Source organism: Ambystoma mexicanum, chromosome 12 (assembly GCF_040938575.1).
Source record: "Ambystoma mexicanum isolate Mex_15411 chromosome 12, UKY_AmexF1_1, whole genome shotgun sequence".
In the NCBI taxonomy this organism is placed as follows: domain Eukaryota; kingdom Metazoa; phylum Chordata; class Amphibia; order Caudata; family Ambystomatidae; genus Ambystoma; species Ambystoma mexicanum.
This window is the reverse complement of record NC_090936.1, coordinates 9156279-9180817: the sequence shown is the minus strand read 5'-3', so window position 1 is coordinate 9180817 and position 24539 is coordinate 9156279. Positions and strand designations below refer to the sequence as shown.

Below are 24539 nucleotides of genomic sequence, written 5' to 3'. Positions count from 1 at the left end.
GCTCCGGTAGACGCATCCCTGGTTCTGAGCCGTATTGACTACTGTAATTCCCTCTGTCTGGCTCAGCCCCAATATCTTAATTGTCGTTTAGAACTCCTGCGGAACCTAGCGGCTGGAGTTGCCAAGGGTACCCCACATGGCTCCCATATTCCACCGATCTTGCGTGCATTGCATTGGCTCCCGGTGTCCAAGCGGACGGAATTCAAATCTTTGTTTTGTCCATCGGGCTTTCACTGGTCAGGGTGTGGCATTCTTGCAAATGTAGTTTTGACCTTAGAATCCGGGATGACCGCTCCGCTCCCAGGGTGCCTGTTTATAGTGCGGTACTGACTCTAGACTTTCGAGGACTGGGGCCGTGCCTTTTCGGTGGCTACCGCCAAGTTATGGAGCTGACTGCCACTATAATTTGAGGGCTACCGATATCCACCTGGAGTTTAGGCCCTCATTAAAACCCTCTTTAGCTGCATGGGTCTCATCACAGCCTCTGTTGTTAGCTTAGCTCCAAGATGCCTTTGGGTGAACGTGCGCTGTATACATTCTGGTAACACAGCCCCTGCCACTAACTGGCCTTCTCTCTGCAAGGCCCCTTCCTCAACAACACTTTTCTGCACGTCAGCATCCAGCAGAACTATACTGCTCACGGTCCGCAGGTGAGAGGATCTGTTCCTCTCAGAGTCTGTGTGCTGTTCCCCTCCGATACAGGCTCAGAGTGTGAGAAATCTACCGTGGGCATAGGAGCAAAACAATATGGCAGCGTTCTGCTACTTGCTGCTCTCTAGATGTCTGGACTAGGATTCCCATGATCCCTCTCCACCGACTATGATGGTTGAAGCTGATGGGAATCGTAGTTCAAAACATCTGACTGCAGCCCACTCCAGCGGTGCCCAGGCACACATTGGGTCTCTGAGTCATACCCAATGTGGTTTATGTTGGTACTCTTGCTTAGAGGTGATGTGCTGGACATTCTGAGCTGAATTTGTCTATAGTTCATGATCAGACGACGGTGATGATGGGTGTTCTTCCCTGGGTGGTGGGGTGCGGGGGCGTCTGTATTGCTTTAGTGATTTTCAAAATTATTGCATGTGGAAATGTAACTTCAAAGATATTTTTGATGCAACATCTTTCTGTCCCTATTATCACTGGTTAACCCCTGAAACCACCGAATTGCCTCGCATCCCAGGCTGCTTTTGAGTTCTGCAGGTCACACCGTTGGAGAAAGTGTTCTGCTGCGATTGTCATTCGGCGCCAGGCCATGATCTTTTGCTCCTGGACATAGTGTTCAGGAAACCAAACACAATGCAGCAAGTTTCATCCTCTGACTACTGCTGACCCAGTGTCACGCCTCGTCACTGTTACAATGTTCATGAATTGACTAGAAAGGAACCCCCAGGGCACGACTGGCACCGCCCTTGCCTTGCGCCAGCGCCTGCGCAGTCAGTGTTCACACGCATCCGAGTCAAATGTTAAAAACATTGTACAGTTGAAAAGGAAAGCAGAAAATACAGCTTGACAGTCAAATATATGTATGTAGTCTCTTTCTCTCTGTCTCTTTTCCTTGCTCCACATCTCAACCACTCTAACTCTCACTCACTCTCTCTTTAGGAGTCTGTATTGTTGGAATGCTTTCCGGAGATTAAATGTTATGTTTGGTATTTTTTCACTAACAGAGAGCAAAAGAAAACGCCGCAATGCACTCCATGACTACAAAAAGACATCAGAAACGACGTTATTGAGAGTTAACAAAGAGCTCGAAGTAAAAACAAAACGTTTAAATGGCACAGAGCACTGTGCCAAGCGGTGCAGCCGGAATAAAGGGCTACCATTCTCTCATCCTTGCAAGTAAGCCTTCTACCCAAGCAATTCATGGAGGCCTGTATTATCTATATATCGTCATGTACACAACAATTCTTATACCACAAGAGTGAGGATATGTTGTGATGTTTTAACAGCTGTTAACTTCTGTAATCTATGCATTGGATATATAGCTCTTTCTTTGACCTTAATCGTTGTCAGTTATTTTTGTTTACCCCGTGACATTACATAACGTCTAGTATGTGGTGTTAGTTGTGGCGCGCACATGTTGGTTTACGCTTTGTCTACATTTGACCCTGATGAAAAGCTATGACTTTTTGGATTGTTGGGGGGGAGCGAACTTTTGGGAGGATTCTCTCTACCCAGCAGCTACTTCAGCAAATGGATGTGCCTGGAAGACATATTGGCATCTAGATACTTGTATGTCCATATTAAAGCTTGCTTCAGAATCCACTAAATACATTGAAATTCTCACTAGCAAGCATTAGTGAGCTGCGCAGAGCACGAGAGACACGCTGAAAAATACTTTTACAGGTAAGTAACGTTTTGCATTACATTTGCTTCTTCCTCTACTCCTTATAGTGAATTCTGTTAACAGGTAAGTGAGTTTTCAGTGTAATCATTGTTATAAAAATTATACCAGTCACTGCCAAAACACTTGTAATTATTTTTAAAATTGCAGAAAACTAGAACAAGTTATGCGTTCTTTGAATGGGACCGACAAGAGATTTCTCCATGTCTGGTCCAAGAGCCAAATCCAAAATATAAGTGAAAATACAGAATAACAATTCTGAAAACCTGTTGTGATTGGGGCCATCGAGGACCATAATTGACATTTTCTGCTGTTGACGATATGTTGCTGGTTACAAACCATGGTCTGTGGCCTCCAAGCCTTCCCGTGATTCCTTGGCTGTACAGCGTTCACCACAATGACTGCTTTGCGTTTTGAAGAGTAGAACCATCTTGACATCTTCTGAATTTGTCTGATCAAAACGTTGCTCTCGCTCTGAAGTTAAAATTGCAGCAGTAAACTGTAGATGAGCAGCTGCGTGCCTCTGCAGGAAATTCTGCCTCCCTACCTCCTATATGCTGGAAGTCTGAGACTGTGCCATGCTTGAAACCAGCAGTTGTGCCAATACCGCAGCGAGTATTTCAGAAAAGGTATCCTCTGAAAAAAACATATCGAATGTATCCCTGAAGAGACGACAATCTGAGGGAGGAACTGCCTGAAGGAATATGAAAAAGGGTGAAAGAGAAGCCAGTGACGTCACAAGAGGCAAGCGTGACACACTGAGAATACTGGCTGAAGAGAATGCATGGATTTTATGGAAACTAATGATGAAGATAAGAATCGAATAAACTTTCAAATTCAGAAAAGGAGTGCACGTGTGCAAAGTGCTACAGAAATGCAACAGTTCAATAATTGAACAGACGCAGAAAGGCAAGTAGACTGAGTGATCGTAGAAGCTGGCCATACATAGTGAACAGACTGCAGGCGAAGCCCCCATTGTATAGGAACTGGACATCAGTGTCATGAATTTCATAAGCCCGGACCCATGGAGAGGAAAGGCTGAGAACTGTGTTGCAGCAAGAATAAGCTGAGATTGTGCCAGTGTCTGGTGAGCCTGTCTGGCCCGGCATAAAAACAGAAGTAGCCAAGGTCAGTTATCTATTCTTGAAAGCAGTGATTGTGCAAAGGATGAATCATCCCTTATTAAGGGGCAAATAAATAACACCAAGAGTGTCAAGTTTATTCATTTAAGACATTCAAATGCTGCAGAATGGAACAGAATCATGGTCTCCTGTCACGGGAGCCAAGGATGGAAATAGACTTGAGTTTGGAGCCTGTACTGCAAGGCCAAGTTCAAAGACAATCTGCATGGCAGAAGGCATGGGGGATGAGAGATGTTGTGCTAATTGGGTGGGGAGGTAAAGTCAATTCCACTTCCTGGCACCTTGGTATGAGCTTACCTGCTGCTAAGTGAACCAAATGTTCCAGATATGGCACGAGCGTGCCAACCAATTATAAAGGGCCGTCTAACAAAGGACCTTATCGTTTGCAGACCAATGATAAATGGTGTACTTAACAGTGTTGAAGACAACATGTTTTAGAGGTAAGCATAAGATGTCCACTGGACAGTAGACAGCCAATCACAATCCCAGTCCTTATAGAAAGTATACTTAGATGTTCCCCTTGAACCAATTATAATTGGTTGTAGGTTTTACTCATTTACCACGTAGTATGACATCACTTCTGACGTATTTTTGGTATAAAGTGTATGTTTTATGAGAGATTTGTCAAGAGCTAAGCGAACATCGGTTGATGTCTGTCATAACCTCCCAGTTTTAGATAATTGTTAATAAAACCACAACCTTTGGCATCTTCCTGATTTTGTTCAATTATTTGGACTCAGTTATTCTCTCGAACCCCATCCATTGCATGCAAGATACTAAAGAACCATAAGTTCAAAACAATGATATGTATCTTATAAACCAAAATTTAAAGCCACTTTTCTGGCACTATTTGTCAAATATGTATGATTTGGAAGTGAGCAATTGTTTGTGTAGTTTGTCAACTTTAATCTCTCTCCTAAAAATTGGTGTAATTGAGGGGTTTGTACGAAGATCGCAGCCCCTTGCCTCTCAGTAACAACGATCAGTGTGTGGAGCAACGAGTAAAGTGGAACAACTCAAATACAAGGACATGGCGTTTGAGTAGCTTCTAAAAATACTTAGGGCTTGATTCATGGAAGTGTTTTATAATGGCGCAATCCCATAGGGAAACGTTCCAAGAATCGGGCCGTTAAGTACCTGAAGAAAGATTTCAGCGAAATCCACGCCAGTATATATGATATCATGCACTCAAGTAGCTCTCACACATTCTGCAAAGTTTAAATTATCTTGAGATAAAGGAGATTTGACCTAAAAATGACCATGTTTACCATTACAGTATAGACCTTTGTGGAAGCAATATACATGCTGCGGAGGTGTACCAGCAAATAAACCCAACCAGCATAGATTGAAGCTTGATGAGTCTTTAGTAGCATATGGAGACGGTTGTGTCAATTAGTATTCAAACTGGGAGGGGGTTTGGGGGGGGGGGGTGAGAAGCTTACAAGAGGCAAAATGTATTTTAGGGTCCATACTGGACATTAGCAGTTTGGGGAAAGTAAGTTAGTGCTTTTGCTGTAGAACAAGGGAGCACAATATACACTCCGGGGCAGAAGAGTTAAAGAACAAGGTGCAGCCCTTTTCTAGTCATTTCTGGACCAAACAAAGCAGCACAGAATTAAAAGGCTGACAACGTAATTCTTGATCGAGTGACACAAAACATTCGTCAATGTGGCCATTGCTTAATTTGCACCACGAAAAAGAAATGTGCCCTTGCATTTTGGACAAAAAGTGGTTGCAAATTCCTAAGGCACACACTACTTGCTTTTAAAGGGACAGCCTCTCAAACACAATATAGTTTTTTTCTTGAGATGATTGTGTTTCATTTTTGGTTGTGTAGTTATGGTACATCATGACAGTTGGCATGGCACATGGTATTGGATAAGTGAAATAGCAATGTTTGTTTTCTTTTAAAAGCCTCCCAAAATAAAATGCAATAACAGTTAGGCAAACCGTACTCTTCAGGCTGAGGTGGTTTGGTTGCCATCATCCTTGTTTGGTTAACACGGGCCTCAAGTTCTTTCTTCTAACAAACATGTCACTATGTTCCCATGAAATATTACAGTCCTTCAACAAACCTGTTGAGCTCCCCTGCTGTAGAGACTTCTGCGGAGATGCGGCCCACTGGCACTGCCCCACCCCTGCTGTAGAGACTTCCGAGGAGATGAGGCCCATTGGCACTGCCCCACCCCTGCCGTAGAGACTTCAGAGGAGATGCGGCCCATTGGCACTGCCCCACCCCTGCTGTGGAGGCTTGCGAGGAAATGCGGCCCATTGACACTGCCTCACCTCTGCTTTAGAGACTTCCGAGTGATGGGGCCCCTAGGGGACCCTTGCGTATGGAAACAAGGCACAATCATCACACACGAACTGATACGCCAGACACAAGGTTGTATTCCCAAAGCTAGGGTTCATTGCAAAGCAAATAGTCTCAGTTGGCCAACTGGGTCTCACGCCCCACGACGTGTGTCTCCAGACCCCGAGGGATGGAAGAGAGCGAGAATTTTACAACAGTTACATATATACAAAGCGAGCATCTTACAATCAGCGGTGACATATTCAATACCGCCCATAATGTATTTCCTTTGAATTGGGTTCGACGATTGACAATTGTGACTAGTATGACACTTTCAGACATTAATTTAGCAACAGTTTGCAATTTCGCGAGCCTTCAGACACAATTCTTTGTTTTAGAGAACACATTTCTCCTGTTCTTGCAAGCAACCTGCGTGTAGGGGAGAGACACATTACAGGCCTCGCTATCTTCTAGTTTCTATTTGTGTGCTAGGGGTCAACTCGATCTCCAGGGCTCTACTGGGCTCAGGGAAGGGGGGCTGCAAAGGAGAGCATAATTCAAGCCATTAATTGTTCGTTTCTACCATTTCTACCGCGTGAGTGAGACTAGCTGGCACCTGCGTAATGATTAAATGCCTTGTTGCTTACTTCCAAGGATTTGTGAAGGAGGAGACCGGGCATTACTTTCTGGGTCGCCTGCGTTATGTTTCAACAAGTATCTTGCGGCCTTGCTCTCTGCATGAGCAACAATGTAATATTGGAATAGAATAAACAAACAGCAAAGCAGTTCAAACAGAAGGCAAGAATCGAAAGTTAAAAACAAAATGGCGATTTCTATTCCATCAAAATGGACGCACTTTAGTCAGTTTATGAGTCTGTGTTACTAATACCGGACATTTGAGGCGGTTGGTCTTCGGCCAACAAAATACATTGCCTCTGTTATGGAGGCATATCTGTTTTTTATGGACTGACGCGAGGAGATGCGGCCCATTGGCACTGCCCCAAGTTGCCCTGTTCCTTGGGAAAAGTGTTTAACTATGTAGAAGATATGCTGGGAACTATAATGCCAGGGGCAATGCCAGTCCATCTTCTCAGAGGACTAATAGTGTGGGTTGTATCCTTTGTCCCTTGGATGGGGGGCTGAGTACTCGGCTAATGAAGGGGCTGGATTCTGGTACTTGCAGCCCGTCTGAAGGACTGATAAAGGAAGTTTTGAGATATGTTGACATGCATGCATGTATGTGTTCATAGCCAGGTAAGAGCAAAGTGGTAGTCTGAGAAAGTGCCCATGACTGCAGAAATACATATTAAGAAGCAGGCACCTGGACGGCTGCACCTATCACAGTGCGGCGCTCCTCTAACAGGCTTTGGCTGGACCCACCCTGTGCACATCTTGGTGTGGCATTGAATAGCTGCATTCGAAGTTGCTAAAGTACTGAAGGGCATGTGTGCTTCAAATTGGGGGTGGAATTGGGGTATATCTAAATTGAACAGTTAATACAATGAATGATTATGTAAAAGTGTGCGATGTTTTGTCTTTTTTAACAAACCCTTTATCATTTATTTTTCTTAAACTAGAATAGTTTTGCATTTTTTTCAAATGTACATCTTTGGATATAGAATAGTTTGCAAGTTGCATATTTCTTTATTGTGAGCACTGAACTGAACCTATGGCAGACATCTCATGTATACAGACAAGATAAGAGCATTGTTCTTAGAATACATGTTCCTTCATGACACTTTATGAATACATATATATATTCTTTCATGTTTTTATAATGCCTGTGCCGAAGGATAACACACTAATACACACACGTGGAAACAACCTTTTCATTCCGCCTTAGAGCTTTGTGTGAGTTTAAAGTGTGTGCTTGTAATGAAAGCTTTGCTTGACATTATTGTCCTTTGATTCTTTTCTGACTTGCTGATTGAGTGATGTTTGTTTTTCTCTGCAGTGCCTGTGAATGACTTCTCCTCCATGAACTCACGCACTGTCAACCTGCCTTTTTTTTCCTCCTTTAAAAGTATCAGAATAGTTGAAAATCTGGTTTCTCTTTGGCTTTTTTCTTCTAGAGCGTTTTCCTTCCACAGAAGCACACAGCGATGCCATTGGTTTTCCTTCAACAGCCTGTCCGCTGGATCAAAAGTCCAACATGACTCCGCCTTTGATCTCTATGAGAAGAAAGGTAAACGCCATGTCAGTGTCAGAGCGGGGAGACCAAAAGGAAACGCAATGGCAATGGATGCATGTTGACAGCAGTGCAGGGCAAATCGCATGTCAATGACATGTTAGGTTACCGGGATTCATACCACGCACGCCATTCGCATGGTCTCGGGGGCATTTTCCATTCAAATCATTTTATCAAGTGGACATAAAAAGCACAGCTGCTGTGAGTCTTCCCGAGAAAGTCCCCTAGAATTAATGTCTTGTTTATATCCAATAAGAACTAGACCTTTGCTTCACTATGTATCAATGTTTTAAAGATGTTTTTTATGCTCAACCTCCTTTTTCTCCCAGCCATCATACATATAGAAACCGCATGTCACAAATGACATGTGTGAGGGGTCAGAATGAGAGGAGGACAAGTGGATGCAGGTTTCTCACAAGTAGCCATTATATTGTATAATAGGGGTGAGAAAAATGACTCCCTTTCCCTAACCTAACAAGGATTTCCTGGTCTATTAAACTAAGACTATAGGGAAACACTCTAAACGGGTTTCTGTGCCTCACACTTGAGTTCGATTGCCCATATGATACCTGTATGTATCTATTATGCATACAACAAAATCAAACAATCTTTGTAACCATGTATCCATGTAACCTGAGTCAGAGCCTCCTTTCACAGGATTAATGCAGGATTTTCTCAATCAAAGTTTCAATCAAGAAATGCATTTTCAACATCCAGATTCCTGCTCCAAAGGCAACACACATTTCTCTTTGCTCCATAAGTCTTTCATTTGGCACTTGGATATATTAAACAAGATCTAACACTCTTCGGATATGATTGTTCAAAGGTCCAAAGGTTCCTGCACAATAAATCAGAAATACTTTGTCTTCACACTTCTAGTCAGTTTTCAATATAACTTTCTTTGTTTATAAATAAAGAAACCTGAAAGTGGTTGTTGCACAATCAGGTTTTGTAAGGATGGTTTTACCACAGTTCAAATCATAACATATTAGTGGCCTTGCCCATTTCTCTCCACCAGAACCTTCAACCACAGTGCAGTACATCAATGTCTTCGTCCTGATCCACTTACCTACCCGGACTAACCACTAACAGTCCCTTTCCTGTTATACTCGCCTGCCAGGATAAACTCATACTTTAAGCACTCTGTGGTGAGGTCTGCTCCCAACTTTATTAAAGTCTTTGACTTTCAACAACATTAAGATTCATAACTTCTTCCATAAAGGCTTGATACACATTGATGCTGTTTATTCTACAGATGTGTTTGCCATGTGCACTGCAGGTATGTTCCTCTTCCCCTTGATTCTCTCTACAAGGAAGGCTTCTCTCCCGTCAACTTTTGAGTTCCTGATATCACACCAGTTAACTGCTGGTAATGTTTCGTAATTGTAGTTTCTCTCTTTAGGAAAACGCGTTGCCCTTTTATTTGTTATTGCTCTTATTTGGCTTCGGCAATGCTAGTTGGTTTCTCAAATATTGCCTCCTCTTTACTTTGGCAATGATAGTTGCAAACTTCCCTTCTCGCTTTCTCTCATTATTAGTACCATACCAACATTGCTTCCTTTCATTAGCTCGGTATTCAAAATGCTTGCAAGCAGCAATCTCTCCACTGCGCAGCGCAACGGCGGTCAACTAATGAAGGCCACCACACTGGGTTCTCCCTGCCTGTCCACTCGACCAGCTAAATGTCTTCCTTCTCGAGCGCTCCGCTCATCCGCCTCCAACTCCCTCAGGGTCAGTCGCTTCCCCAAGCAACGAGTTGGTGGTAAATCTCTTTCTTCTGCTGCGGCCTCCCTCTGGAACAGCCTCTCTGCCTCCCTGAAACTTGATGAGAACCATCTCCGGTTCCAGAAACACCTCAAGACTTTCCTCTTTGCTTCTGCTTTCTATCCTCCTCTGCCCTGCTGAACTCCTGGCTGAAAGTGCACTGGTTACCTGGCCACCTTCTGATCTAGGGCCCAGGTCCCCTCAGCCACCAGTTGCATACCTGCACTGCCTCCCTGGCAACCCCCTGCACTTGGGGACTGTTGTCTGTATCCCTACAGTACCCCTCCCAGCACTTGACACCTGATTTCTGCACTTACCCTTGCACTTGCCACCAGCTGGCTGTATTTTTGTATTTTTGTATTTTTCTATTATTGTTCTATTTACTTTATGTAGCCCATGTTCTGCACTGTCCCCTCCCTCCTACCCCCCAAACCTTTCGTCCTCCCCCTTCCTTGCAATTTCGCGATCTGAATGACACTGGGCCTATAAGATCGTTGTCTGCCCTCCCTTTGTTCCCCCTGCCTTGCCTCATCGCGCCTTGAAACACTTGTGTATAGGCGCGTTATAAATGCCATATCATATCAATCTTATCGTATCATACGGAGCCTGTAAACGGGGGCATTCTGCACAGCACAGACACTAAGGATTCCTCTTGTGGTTGTGTCTCCAGCGTATAAGAGAGCAGACTTGTCTGTTTTTGTTGCCCCCTCAAGTTAGAACTGATTGACATAAATTGCTATGAGTAACACGGACTTTTTCGCAGTTAAATCTGCAGAATGATATTTGATGTACAGAACATTTATCATGTGATTTACTCCAGATTAAGTCAGAGCTGCTGAAAGTAGCTTCTTTGTGCACCGGGACATGGTTTGCCCTGATATTAATCCCAGGCCTTGGTGTAAAAATGCGTTGACAGAATATTGTTTGCAATGGGGCAATTCTGCCCCAGTAGGAATTGTGCTTTAATCCCACCCAGACTATTTAGTTTGTTTGTTGCTATGTCACTTAACCACATGTCCCCCCCCACCCCGTCTGGCCAGGATGAAAAGGCAAACTCCCCGAGGAGAAAGGTTCAAGTAACTAAGTGCTGAAACCATCTCACAGTGCGGACAGGTCTGCGGATCTGAACATGTTGAGGTGTATGAAATGCGGTTGCCTACCACAGTTTGATAATAACCTCCCCTAATATGTGTGATCCTGAGTCTGAAGCCCAGCTCTATGAAGTGCTGACATTGTGTGACTGATCTCTCCCCACAGACTACATCAGAAACTGCATTCACAATAAAGGAAGACACTATAGGGGAAGCAGAAATGTGACCAAAACAGGCCTCCCTTGCCAGCCTTGGAACTCCATGATCCCGCATGAGCACAGGTAAGCATAAGAGGAATGCAGCCTGGGCTGGTGCATAATGCGTGCTTGTGTTTACTCGCATCATCCAATGCATTTGTGATGCTGTTTTTATTTTAAAGGCCGTCCCTGTTGGATGTAAAAACCATACCCTAAGCTACTGAAATAAAAGTGTGAAGTGAAAAAGTAGTGCAGTAAAAACATTGAGATAAAAGTTCCTCATCTGTCCACCAGCAGCACTACGCCATGGTCTGTAAATCGTGCACTACAACTCCCATGATCCCTCACCATTGACTATGCTGGCTATGGCCAATGTGAGTTGTAGTGCAAAATATGGCAGAGACAAAGGTTGCAGACACCTAAAATGCGGAGACTAACCTTTTGGGAGTAGTATGCGGAAAGATTAAAATTAGGTCATTTAAATGATCACAAGCATGTTCTGTCATGCCACGCCGATGATCCCCCCCCCACGCGCACTATTGTAATTGGTTATTTATAACACGCTTAGTAGCCAGAGGTTTCTAAGTACGGACCCAGGGATTCAACCTGTGTTGCTCCCCGTCGTCTTGCTTCCAAGATGAGCGTGTTGCCCCTGAGCTATCCTCCTGAGACACTAGCCCGCTTATTAGTGATTAAAAGCATCAGCTGCCTTTGTGCTCCCATGCACTTGCCTGGAGCACTCGTTTCTTTGGGTCTCCAGACATGGGCCTGCCTCGCTGGGTCCAATGTGAAGGTTCTGCTTCTCGGTGCCACAGACATGTTGGTATCGGTCTCTGCACAGAACACTCCACATCCACAGCGAGGTAAAACCTAAACTAGCATGTGCAAAGCTTTTGCTTGGTTCACAAATTAGTTGTCAATTTCCATCTTCTTCGAAGGGTCCTGCCACTTCGGTGAGGCAGCCGCGTGTACAGCTTCTCAATACCTTATTCCTATCATGGCTGGTCTTCTGACCCTTGACCTGGGTATGAGTCTGTCCACCAAACAAAACACGTTGAGAGACTATAATACGATAGGAACTCGTTTGCCTCTGGGATTACCCATCTGTTCCATCTGCCACCTGCCGATTGTACCATCTCCTTGTTTAGCACTTGCCGTGCCCTATTGTATTCTCCCCACTGCCACCCCCACCATATACTTGCTGATAAAGCTTCCCTGGGTTCCTGTCTCAGTGAGAATGAAAGTTCAGGTTCTCTGTTTGAGCCACTGCACTCACTGTGAAGTTGGCCACTCCCTTTTGGCCACCCTGCAGTGTGATTAGGCTCCAAACATACCCACAATGCATTCCACTGATACTAATTTGTATTTATCAACCCAGCCAGACTTGCAACACCTCATTTTGAAATTGACAATACATGCCTGTGATATGTACGAAACAAATAAAAACAAACCTAATTGTAAAAACATGTCCTTGCAAAGTGCAAATGTCTTGTAAGAGGAAATTATTTGTCATGAGCGGTCGAGTTTCCTGGCTGCACCCGGATGTTCCTGATTTTACTGTTGTCCTCTAAAAGAACACATTGCGCCAAGACGCACCGTAGCTTCGAAGTCAAGTTTGAGACACATGGAACTATTGGCTCATCCCAGCGACGTATGTGAGGAGTCCATTGGAAAACGTGCTATTCGCCTTTGTAATGGTCATGCTGGTTGTGGACGCTTTTCCTTTGCTCGCGGGCAACTCGCAAGTAAATACGGGGCACGACATGTTCTTCCATTACCATGGTGAGGATGATGACATCGTGACTCCAGGCTTAGGCGAAACATGCGTCCACCACGGAGGCCATCCTGCGGTGGAGCATTTGGAGTTCATTAGCGTGGGATGGGTTGGTGCCGTCAGAGCATCTGGTTTTCACATTGTGGCCTTTTCAAATCCTGTAAATGTTGCTTTTCTCTGTGCTTTCGTGAGCAACTTAGCATTTTAATCAAGTTCTTGCCTCCATGCCGTGTGGGCAAATCTGTTGATTTACGTAGCATGCTATATTTAACTTGGTTAATAAAGTAAGTGCTTTGAACAAGTCTGCATTAATGACTCCATGCTACAAAATAAAAATGACCTGTAGAGGAGCAGCCATATGCATCTGCAGGAAGTCCCGCCCCCTACTGCCTGTATGTTGGAAGCCTGAAACCGAACCATGCTTGACACCAATAATTTTGACCATACCACAACAAGTGTCCTAGATAAAGGTATAAAGATCGTACCAGATGTATGCTCGAAGAGATGACAGTCTCATGGAAGAGGTCCCCGAAGGCATGTGAAATCGAGAGAAGTGGTGACATCACAATAGATAAGAGGGACATGCCAAGAAGATAATACAAAGATGTATGGACCCTATAGAAACAGATTATGAAATTTGGAATCGCATGAACGTTCCTATGCAGAAAGAAGATTGCATGTGTGTGACGCACTGCAGAAAATGCAAGCTATTCAATAACTGTACAGATGCGCAAACACAAGTAGACTAAGTGATCATAGAAGCTAGCTATACCTAGTGAATAGACTGCAGGCAGAGCCCCCATTGTATAGAAGCTGGACATTGGTGTCACAAATTCTAGTATGTTCAAACCCACAGAGAATGAAGGATCGAGAGCTGTGCGTGTCGCAGCAAGAAAAGTAGCCAAGAATCCTGGAAGAACCGAGGAAAGCTGTCTAGCCTAGTGTCAAAGGCTGGAGAAGCCAAGAACTGGTTATCAATTAATAAAGGGAGCAAACATGAGAAGCGGAATCACTCCTTGTTAAGATGCAAAGAGAGAACACCGTGGCTGCCAAGTTTATTAGTTCAAGACAATTAAATGCTGAAAATCAGGCTGAAGTACTATCTCCTGTCATGTGAACCAAGGATGAAAATAGGAGTTGAGCATGCAGACCAGAACAGTGATAATATATTGCCAGAGACGAGAATACATTGCAAGACCAGGTTCAAAGGCAATCTTTGTGGCAGAAGGCACGAGTGTTGAAGGATGAAGGGCTAATTAGGAGGGGAGACATGGTCAAGTCCACCTCCTAGTATCTGGGGTCTGAGCTTACATGCTGCTAGTGAATCGAATGTTCCAGAAGGGTACAAGCATGCCAAACAATTGTACATGGCCATATAACGAAGGGCCAGTGATACTAAGTACACAGTGTAACTGTTGAGGATGACTTGCACTAGAGGCAGCCTTTGTCATGATTCCTGCCCCTCATGTCCCCGGCCCTCCAAGATGTCAGGCTGGAGCCAGGCCACAATCACCTACATGGCCCTCAAGGGCCTCTCCATCCCTCCAAAGACCCACTTGGAGTCGGACTTGACTCTTGTGGCACCACACTCACTCACTCCCATAGGATAACATTGGGGATTGGACTTGTAGTGCATTGATGGGGACAAGATGGATGCCCCCACATATTTCGGTTCCCAGAACTGCATGTGCAGTCTAGTCTCTTGGGTGTGGTTCAGCCCAGAGACACCTGGGATACCCAGAGACTATTTAAGCCACACCCAGGCTGAGAAACAAGCTTTGTGTTTTCTGCACCTGCAGCGTGACACTCACCGTGTTCGGATCGGTCTACAGTAGGCCTGCATCTTTCTTCTGCGCTTAGCTCCTGCAAGAACAAGAACACCGTTAGGAACAGCCTTACCTTGTAGCGCTTCTGCCCATCATTCATCACTTCTTCTGTTCTGCGGGCATCTGCGGCAGTGTCATTCCCATCCCGGCACGCCGCTTCCTACGGAAAAGGGAAAAGAACAGAAAAAAGGCATTAGTAAGCATTCAGCAAATCTTCGCTTATTTTTAAAGACTGTATGAGCTTCAAACACTTATCTGAATCCCAGCCGCTCTGGGGGAACTCTGTCTCCGGAACTTCTCATCCATCTGCAAGAGGGAAAAGACAATTCCAGGTTAGCGTGGCAACATCTAGAGGCGCTGCATGCCGCGCTTACTCACCGCATTTCTTCTTCATAACTGGCATCCATGCTGAAAATGTTGCGCCACCTAAAACACACAAAAAAAGAACTCAGTTCAATACAAATACGAAAGGGTTGCATCGCGCATCGCGCTCTCACTCACCTTCAGCGCTACTCATCTCAGCAGCACGTTGCCATCCCCGGATGCCGGCCATCATCTAAGGAAGGAAAGGAACAAAGTTAGAGAACTGTTCAAAAGACTCATTATACCTACCTGTCGGGCTCTTGCCAGTGAAGTAACTAGGCAGCAACGAGCCCGCATCAATCAACGCGCCCCTGCGCTGAAAGCAGGACGAAGAGCACACTTTCCAAGAAAACAAGGTGAGCTGTGGATCAAAGGGAAGGGTTCGACCCCGGGGAAGAAGGGGTTGAAGCACACAGAGACAATAGGGAGTTAAACCCAGTCTCCAGTCGAGTAGACTCCAGGGAAGGGTTTGAGGTCGTAAGAGGTCAGAACAGGCTGAGTGACGTCCCCATGGATACCAGGTGAGCGTTCTAGCCTTAAGTTGTCCACCTGACTGTAGAGACCCAATCCTATAAGGGATTGCATTGTGAAGTGCAATCAAATCTCCCCGTAGGTTTTTCTTATTTGCCACATAGTATGACATCATGTATGATGAATGTTTGATATAAAGTAGTTGTTATGTGAAATGTATTGAGAGCTCAAGCGCACGTCCGCTGATGTCCATTGTAACTCCCTGTTTTAGACAATTGATAATAAAACAGTCGGATGAGAATTTGGCAACTTCCTGAGTCTGTCTGATTATTTGGTGTAAAAGTTATTCTGCACCCCATCCGTGGCATGACGTCTTACTGATTTAAGGACCTTATGTTCAGACAGCAGTGGTTCAAGGTTACCAGGAAGTTTTTGGTGTGTGGAGTGTGTCAAGAGCTTTGGCTGGGTAACACTATGTTAGATGCTTGTTTTTGATGGTTAGGACACTGGATCTTGTAATTGGTTATTTACAACACGCTTAATACCCAGAGGTTTCTAAGTGCAGACCCTGGTATCGAACCTATGTTGTTCTAGATCGCATTGCCCCTGAGCTATCCTCCCGGGTTCTTCATTGTGTAATATGAGATTTTCCGAATGTTGACAACGTCTCAACAAAGGATTGTCAGAGAACGTAGTCCTTTGGGTCGGGCTCTACTTAATGTTACTGGGATCGACCCTGGTGGTTGCATAAAATAGGAAAACTCCAGCTCAACCCTTTAAATAATAGAAACATTGGGGCTGGGCTCTCCACAACTGGAAGGGAATGGAAGCTCCACTGCCACAAACATTTAACAGACCAATCTTCCAATGCCCATGGATGGCGCAACATTTGCCCCTTCACGAGCCCCTCACCCTTTTTGTCTAATCTACTCTTTACGACTGACTTACCTCTAAAATCACTTACGATAAACACACGCATTTCCAGCTCCTGGCAATGTCATGCCTATTCGTTACCACATTAACATTTAATGGAGCTACGGAAAGGCTTAGTTTATGTTGCGCACACCCACACGGGCATATGACGCAGGCACCGCAAGCGTATGAGAACTTCGGCTCGCTTACTCCAGATAAACACACAGCCAAGTGTCTCCACCAAACCCATAGAAACAGAGGACCCTCTACTCACTCCCCACACACAGTGAGGACAGTACCATGGCAGCAGGGGGCTCTGCAAGACCCCTTCACATTACATATTGTCACAGATGCCCTTAACCTCGTACCACTGAACGTTCAAGGGTTTCTATTTCCAAACCACTTAAGATGCGACAGCAACCCTTTACGAACAGTTAGGCATTTGTAGCAGAGTTTGAAGAAAACTTTAACCCCTTAAGTTTTAAGGTTGAGTATGTTCATCCTGAAAACCTGTAGGGAATAATTGTAGGGTGCTCCCACTTCTGCAGTTAAGTGCTTAAATTACTTACCTGTGTTTACTAGTACGGAAATGGACTGTTTCGTACCTGGTTTACTACTCAGTTATTTACTTATTATAAGATCTACAGCCAAACATAATACAAGGCCCCGAACATATTTATTTGTTTTATTTTTATTTATTACATTTGTTAAACGACCAGACCTTCGGGTATCAGTGTTGTTGCAGACAGCTTATAACACGAATAACAAAATTACAGATACATAACAAGATAATGGTACAAGAAGTTACAGAGGTTAATACATTTCATGGTCACTTTCATTATTTACAGTTTCTGTAGAGGCATGTAAATAGGCCGAAGGAGAGTGGCTATTTCAACTTGTGTTTGGTTGACTAGTTTTGGTTGAAAAGCCAGGTTTTTAACATTTGTTTACAGCAAAGGAAGGAGTCTTCATTTTTTATGTTAAGTGGGAGCTCATTCCAGTGTTTCGGGGCAATAATTAAGAAGTTATTACCTCCTGCTCTGGAGCTTTTGAATCAACGGACATCCAGGAGCGACTTAGGGTTAGATCTGAGTATCCTCTTAGACGCTTTTCTGCTTATTGAATTATTTAGGTATGTGGGAGCTTTGCTGTAAGGCATTTGTAGGTAATGCTCAATGACTTAAATATTATTCTCACCTTAATAGGAAGCCAGTGAGTCTCCCTCCTGATGCTGGAGATATGGTCAGACTTTTAAATTCCTAATGCTGCTTAGAATTAGAGGTTCATAGTAGGATTACATTGCAGTAATCCAACTTGGATAGTATCAGGGCTCTAGCTAGGGTGACACAGTTCGTAGACGTGAGGTATTGTCGGCTAAGGGCAATAGGTTTAGAAGTCTAAGATGTAGATGACGACAGAGCATTTGCATGTCTATTCATTGTTAGGTTAGTATCTAGATACACTCCTAGGGTTTGGACCTGTTTTGATACTGGGATTAGTGAGCCATCTGTGTTGATGGTTGAGTAGTCTGAGTCGAGAGCACTAATTTTACTTTGGGAGCCCACAGTGATAATTTCTGTTTTCTCATTGTTGAGGCAAAGGCTGTTGAGAGCTAGCCAATTTTGGATTATGGCATACATTTTGTTGATAGTCATCGTATTGTGTGCATAATCCCCTGAGATCGGTATGAGGATCTGGGTGTCGTCTGCAAAGTTAGTATAGATGATATCCATGGAATACAAGGCCGAGAAGAGAAGCTTAGTGTATGCATTATATAAGGTGGGCGAAAGACAGGACCCTTGGGGTACCCCAATGGGGAGTGGTATAGGGTCAGCAGCTTCTTTGCCAATGCTTACTCTGGAGGTGTGTTCAGCTAGAAAGGATTTCAACCACAGGGTGGCATCTTTGGAGAAGCACAAGTCATTTGCTAGTGTGGCACATCATTTGTCATGGTCCACTAAGTCAAATGCTGCAGAAAGATCTAACGGCAGTAGTAAACAGAGTTTACCTGAGTCCCTCATGGTGTCTATCTGGATTTTCAGGTCCAGGAGAGCCGTTTCTGTGCTATAGTTGGGCCTGAACCTGAATTGTCTATCTCCAAGAAGCTGATTTTGTTCAAGATGGGCTTGAATTTGATTATAGGCTATTTTATGAAGTATTTTGAGCAGAATCTGTACCGTAGTTATGGGTCGTTAGTTGGTGGATAGCGTTGCATCAAGGGAGTTTTTATTTTAGCAGGGGGGTCCCCCACGCTTCTATTATACTTGCCGGGACTATTTTTGTGTTAAGTGAGGCATTCACAAAATTAGTAATAATGGCGGTGGGGAGTGGGACACAAAGTTTGACTAAGTGGGCAGGGAAGTTATCACCTTTGCAATTGAAAGCGTTTAGTTTAGCGATAGTGTCTGCCACTATGTCTTGGGTGACTAAGGTGAATTGGATTTGCAGGTTTGTATTTTATTTGGTTGTGTTTAGTTTAGTATTTGTTAGATTTTTGCAGCTAGGATTTTACTTTTAGTGAGGATTTTCTTTTGAAGTTGTTCAATTTTGGAAGCATTTGGTAGGTACAGCTTTGATGGGGAATTGGAGTTTGTTCCCAAGTCACCACTTCAACGAAGCACACTGTTCAGGTGGGTTTACTATCGGATTTTGAATAATTAACTTTATATCTTCCCTGAAGACCACAGGCTTCAGATAAGTGTTCCAAAGTTCAGAAAGGGTTCTCTTCCAATCCCAACACTCAAGGGAAGGCCCAAGGGGATCTTTAACCAGACCACCAGCAATCATAATCAGGCAAGTGTGAGCTAGGCTGAGGTCTTTACACCGACGCAGCCCCATGGTGGGCGGATGGGAGGAAGTATAACTTAACCCCTTGCGCACTACTCCAGGGACTACTTCAGAGGTTTTCTAGATCCTCTGGGCCCACTTATGTGATGTGTCTAGTTCAGGGAGGTACCGCTGCTGCCGGTGCAGAGGTCAGTTTTGGCATCAGGACTTGGTCCAGCTAGTATACGGTTCATGCTCGGAGGATATGATTCTGCAGACCGGACAGCTGGATACCCGTGGCACAGAGATCCAGTAATCCCCATGTCCTCCGATTTCCAGTCCCATGGAGGTCTGCATGTGGCGGGAGTCAACATGATCAGGCGTCTGGTTTATTTTTAACAAAGAGCAGGACCTTCAGTTTCACTTGGGAGTAAAAGGATGAAACTGCAGGAGCAGTAGACGTCTTGTAAAAATTGATCCATCAAGTTCCAAGAATGCTCTCTGCATGGTAATGGCTGCAGGGAGGTATCGCCATGTGAGCTGGACAGGACAGCGAATGGTCATGGACACTTCTGAAGGTTCATCAGGCCCAGAGTCTCAAGTAGGGGAGTATGGGGCAGGTAGTTCCCACCAGTCCAGGGGTCGAAGCACTGACTAGGACCTCCTTGAGATCATGGCGGAGGATCAGAGCTTCACAAGGAGTGGGCTAGAGGTGATGTTTGACAGCTGTCCATGGGTCTTCAGCAATCTGCACTTCCTTGTAAGGGTCTTGGGTCCCGCCCATGACCTTGCCAACCAATTCCATGACTGCCTGCTCCAGACCCTCGACCTGCATGTGCCTATAAAAACAAAATTTCCCAAACACAAGAGCTCCTGGTTTTCAGGGGAATTGGTCCACCTACGCATGGAAAAAAGAGCTCTTGAAAACCTCTGCAAAAAACGTCCAAAACCAAACAACTGCATAACTCGCAGCATGGTGGCCTGCTCCCTCAAGAAAGCAATCATCGCCAGCAGATTCACTACATTGATATTGATATTTTATTTCTATCACGCTCGTACACAAGTGTTTCAGAGCGAGACAAGGCAAGGGAGGGGAACAGGGGAGAACAAAACAGCGATCTTACTAGGCCCAGTGACATTGAGAACACGCAAGTGCATGGGAGAGGAGGAGGAGGGGGAGGGGGAAAGTGCATGGAAGGGGGGAGAAGTGGAAAGTGTGGAGCAAAGGAGAAACAGATAGATCATAATAATAAATAAATGATAAAGGCAACAAACAGTGGTAGTGCAGTCAGCAACTGGCAAGTGCTGGGTTTAAGGCAGCAGACAGGGTAGGTCTGACAAGTGCAGGAAGAAAAAGGGCGGGAGGGGCTGTATTGGTACAGATACACAGACCAGTGCAAGGGGTGGTCTGGAGGCAGTGCGGGAGGGTAGCAGGGTGAGCAGGTACCTGGGCCCGTTAGACAGAGGGTGACCAGGTGCACGGTGCCAAGAGAGAACAGATCAACAGGGGAGAGTGGTTGCGAAGGCAGAAGCAAAGAGGAAGGTCTTGAGGTGCTTCCGGAACCAGAGATGGTTCTCCTCAAGTTTGAGTGACATGGAGGCTGTTCCAGAAGGAGGCCCCAGCCGAAGACCAAGATGTACCCCCAGCTCGTTCTTAGAAAAACGACTGACTCTGAGTGAGTTGGAGGTAGAGGAGCAAAGAGCTTGAGAGTGGAGGTATTTGCGGAGGGATAGCTGAAGGTATTTTGGACCCAAGCTCCAGAAAGCCTTGTGGACAATGCAGAGGGTTTTGAATTTAATCCTTGCACCCACTGGGAGCCAATGGAGAGATTTCAAGGCTGGAGAGATACGATCCCAGGGCTAGAGGCCAAGGAGAAGTCTCGCAGTCCTGTTCTGGATAAGTTGCAGAGGGCGGAGAGTAGAGGCAGGTAGATTTGGAAAGAGGCTTTACAATAGTCCAACCTAGAGAGAACCAGAGCTTGGGAGACAGTCAAACTTCCTACTGCACCTCCTCAGAAGTACTCTGCCTTTCCGCTCCTTCCCCCAGAAGCTCACTTTTTAGAGACTTCAGAGTTGTGGGCGGAGAAGGAAAGGGTGGAGTCAAAGATGACCTTGAGGTTCTTAGCCTCACAGGTGGGGGTAGGAGGAGGGCCAATGGAGGCCGGCCAGAGAGTGAGGGGAAAGGATGGTGAAGGTGTGCCGATGAGGAGGATCTCCGTCTTGCTGAAATTCAGACAAAGATCATTGGCGACACACCAATCTTGAATGGCAGTTAGGCAATCCGAGAGAAGTGAGAGAGGGGAGGTGGCCGAGGGCAGCCTAAAAATGAGTTGGGTCTCATCGGCGTAGCACTGGAAATATGAGAAGAAAATGGCAACGCAGTGGCTGAGATTTGGCAGGTATTGGTGGAAAAGCCAGGGCGAGAGGTTAGATCCCTGGTGAACACCACAGGTGGAGAGGAAGATAGATGAAAGGAAGGACCCAGGATGGACCTGGGAGGGTCAATCAGAGAGGAAAGAGGTCAGCCAGGCCCGAGCCAACAGCAGAGATGGAATCACCAATGCCAATTCCAATATCAGACATCTATTTGCAATACTTGAAGAGCTGGAAACTCCTTCCCCTCCCATCTCAGTCATGCATGCCAACAATTATGTGGGTAAGGGTGTCTTCAACCTTTCTCAACATAATCAGTGCTAAAGGTTCCCCGATTGCGAACAAAATGCCCATGCCTGCCCCTGATGGCCGCACTGGTGGAGCCCACACCCACCTGTGCCCCTTCACATTTAGCCCTGTTACTCAGGAGCAAGTAACATCAGAGCTCTCAAACCTTCTAACTGCAAAGGAGACTTCTGCCCCACCCACATTTTGAAATTCTGTGCTCCTTCGCTCACAGCAATTATCCCGGAATCCGACAAATTTTTTTCTCCTAATATAGTACCCTCTAACATCAAAGCAGCGTGGGTCACGTCACACCTCTCCTAAAAAAAATAAAAATAAAAAAAACCCTTGACCCATCTATCCCCACCAACTATTGCCCCATCACCACAGTCCCCTTCCTCACAATTCTGGACCGCCTTGCCTATTCCCAAGTCCAACAATTCCTGGAGCTTAACCACCTTCTCGGCAAAAGACAATATGGCTTTTGCCCAAAGCACAGCACAGACACCGCCCTCTTGGACCTACACATACTAATGGATTCCATCTGGGACTCTGGCAAACCAGCTACCCTCCTCCTGCTTGATCTCTATGTGGTGTTAGATCCAGTAGATCACATCCTACTGTGCCACCACCTCAGGCATTACTTCCTCTTTTCTCTGAAAGTTACAGAGTGGATTAAATTCTTTAGTAGTGGCCGCACCACCCGATTCTTCATTGGCCAGCTGATCCCATCCTCACTCTGCTTGGCGTTCCACAAGGATCCTGCCTTTCCCCCACTCTGTATAATACTCATACAAAACCCCTCTTCCATCTCCTTGACTCCAGGGAGGTCATTTACACCAACTTAGCAGAGGACACCCAAATTCTCATCCCTATTTCAGGTGACCACACTAGCGACGCACTCGCAATCAAAGCAGTTCACAGCACAATTCAAAATTGGATGGTGACACACAATTTATGTCTAACGATGATAAAACTGAGCTCCTTATCATTGGCTCTCCTCACCGACTCAGATACCTAGAAGGCTCCTTCTCTGCCTTCTGCATTGACGGCACATCCATGCCCGTCCTGAAGCCAATAGAAACCTTGGGAGTCTTCCCTGAAGCTGACTTATCCATGACCAGGCAGATAAACGCCTTAGCTTCATCCATCGTCTATACAGCGAGGCATATCTCGGTGAGCAGACAGTTCCTCTCACCCAACAATTGCCTCACACTCGCATGTGCCCTTTTCCTGTACAGACTGGACTATTGGAATGGTCCTACTGATGGGCACCTCAAACACCAACATGGCAAAACTCCAACTTCTTCAAAACAAAGCACCGTGTGCTGCCCTCAGACTTTAACGCTCGGACCATATTTCTGCCACCAGACAGGAAGCCCACTGGCTCCCTATCAAAACTCTGGTTATCACTGCATTAACAATGAGGCCCCCCTCTACCTTAAGAACTATATCTCTCAAATTGTCCCGGTGTGAGTGCTGAGCTCCTGCTCCACATTGTTCACGCCCCCATGCTTGAAGAGCAAAAGAGCTGGCTGGGTCAGTTTCCGTGTCACTGCGCCCTTGCTCTGCAATGTTTTGCATGCCCACATAAAAAATGAGCACTCAATACCCATCTTCAAAAAACATGTCAAGATCTTTTTGTTTGATATAATATTACTCCCATCTACCACTGCCCCTTGACCATGATGCACACTCTACTATCTTAACTGTACTATATATGATTTTCCCCATGTATACTGCTGTAGTTTGGTTATTTTCTTTACTACTGCTTCATGCCTGTACTTGCATAACCTGTCATGACCCTTTCCCCTGACCCTCACTGGCAAGTCAGCCTCCCAGCTAAGGCCAGGTTCCAGGCCTCCCTTATGGCCTCAAAGCTCTTCACGCCTCATCCAATACTCTCTTGGAGTCAGTCCTGGCGCCTTTGGAGACCAACCTTAGGATGGGACTATTTATATGGGACTACTTTATTCGTGGACTTCAGCTAACCTGGAGGCACGCGCATAGCTCAGGTGCAAAGAACTGAGCTGTGCAGTATAGTGTTTGGTATGAAGAAAAACAAAGATGTTCCCAGTCTCACTGCGCCAAGAAATTATAATTAGTTGTTTGTGCAAAGAAAAGCCTTTATTGTTTGTGCGAAGAGAAGCCTGACACGTGTTTCAAGCTGTGTACAGCTTTTCATCAGAGGCTTTGGTTGCAGCAATAAGAAATCCACATTTAGAGTAGGACATTGCCAGATACAGTTCTCAAAATGCCTCGCAGTTGCGGAAAGCTCAATGACCGGTTGTTTCAGTCTACTCGTGTTACCATTGCATTTTCTTCAACTATTCATGTGGATGTGTATTGGCAGTACACCCACACCGCCCAGATACCCGCAGCCTTGATGTTTATTTTCTTAATCACTGTATAAGCGCTGTGGACTCGTGACTTTTTCTGCCATAACTTTGTTCTTGTTAGTGTTTGGTATGGTTTAAATAGTCTCAGGTAAAGTAGTCCAGATAAAGTAGTCCCAGGCCTAGCCACACCCTGAACAGCAGAACACGCTTTGCGTTATTCTGCTGTTTGCAGCGTAACGCTCACCGTGTCTAGATCAGGTCTCCAGTGTTCCTTGATGCCCGCTTATCCTGACACCACAAACCTGAAGAGAAAGAACATTGTAAACATAATCTTACCTGTGATTAGCCTCCTGTCTTCGACTCATCGCTGGCAGCAGATCCCACTTATCTGAAGATACTCGACCCAGCGAA

General features: G+C 45.3%; 1 protein-coding gene across 2 annotated transcripts in view; it reads left to right on the top strand.

Moving 5' to 3' along the window:
* HGF (hepatocyte growth factor) overlaps positions 1–24539 on the top strand; it is a 179762-nt gene that overhangs the window by 47239 nt on the left and 107984 nt on the right. For both annotated transcript variants that reach the window (XM_069627802.1, XM_069627801.1), the window contains exons 2-4: positions 1668–1839; positions 7852–7964; positions 10989–11103. In XM_069627802.1, the coding sequence (XP_069483903.1) occupies positions 1668–1839; positions 7852–7964; positions 10989–11103 (400 nt within the window). The remainder of the gene's footprint in view (positions 1–1667; positions 1840–7851; positions 7965–10988; positions 11104–24539) is intronic.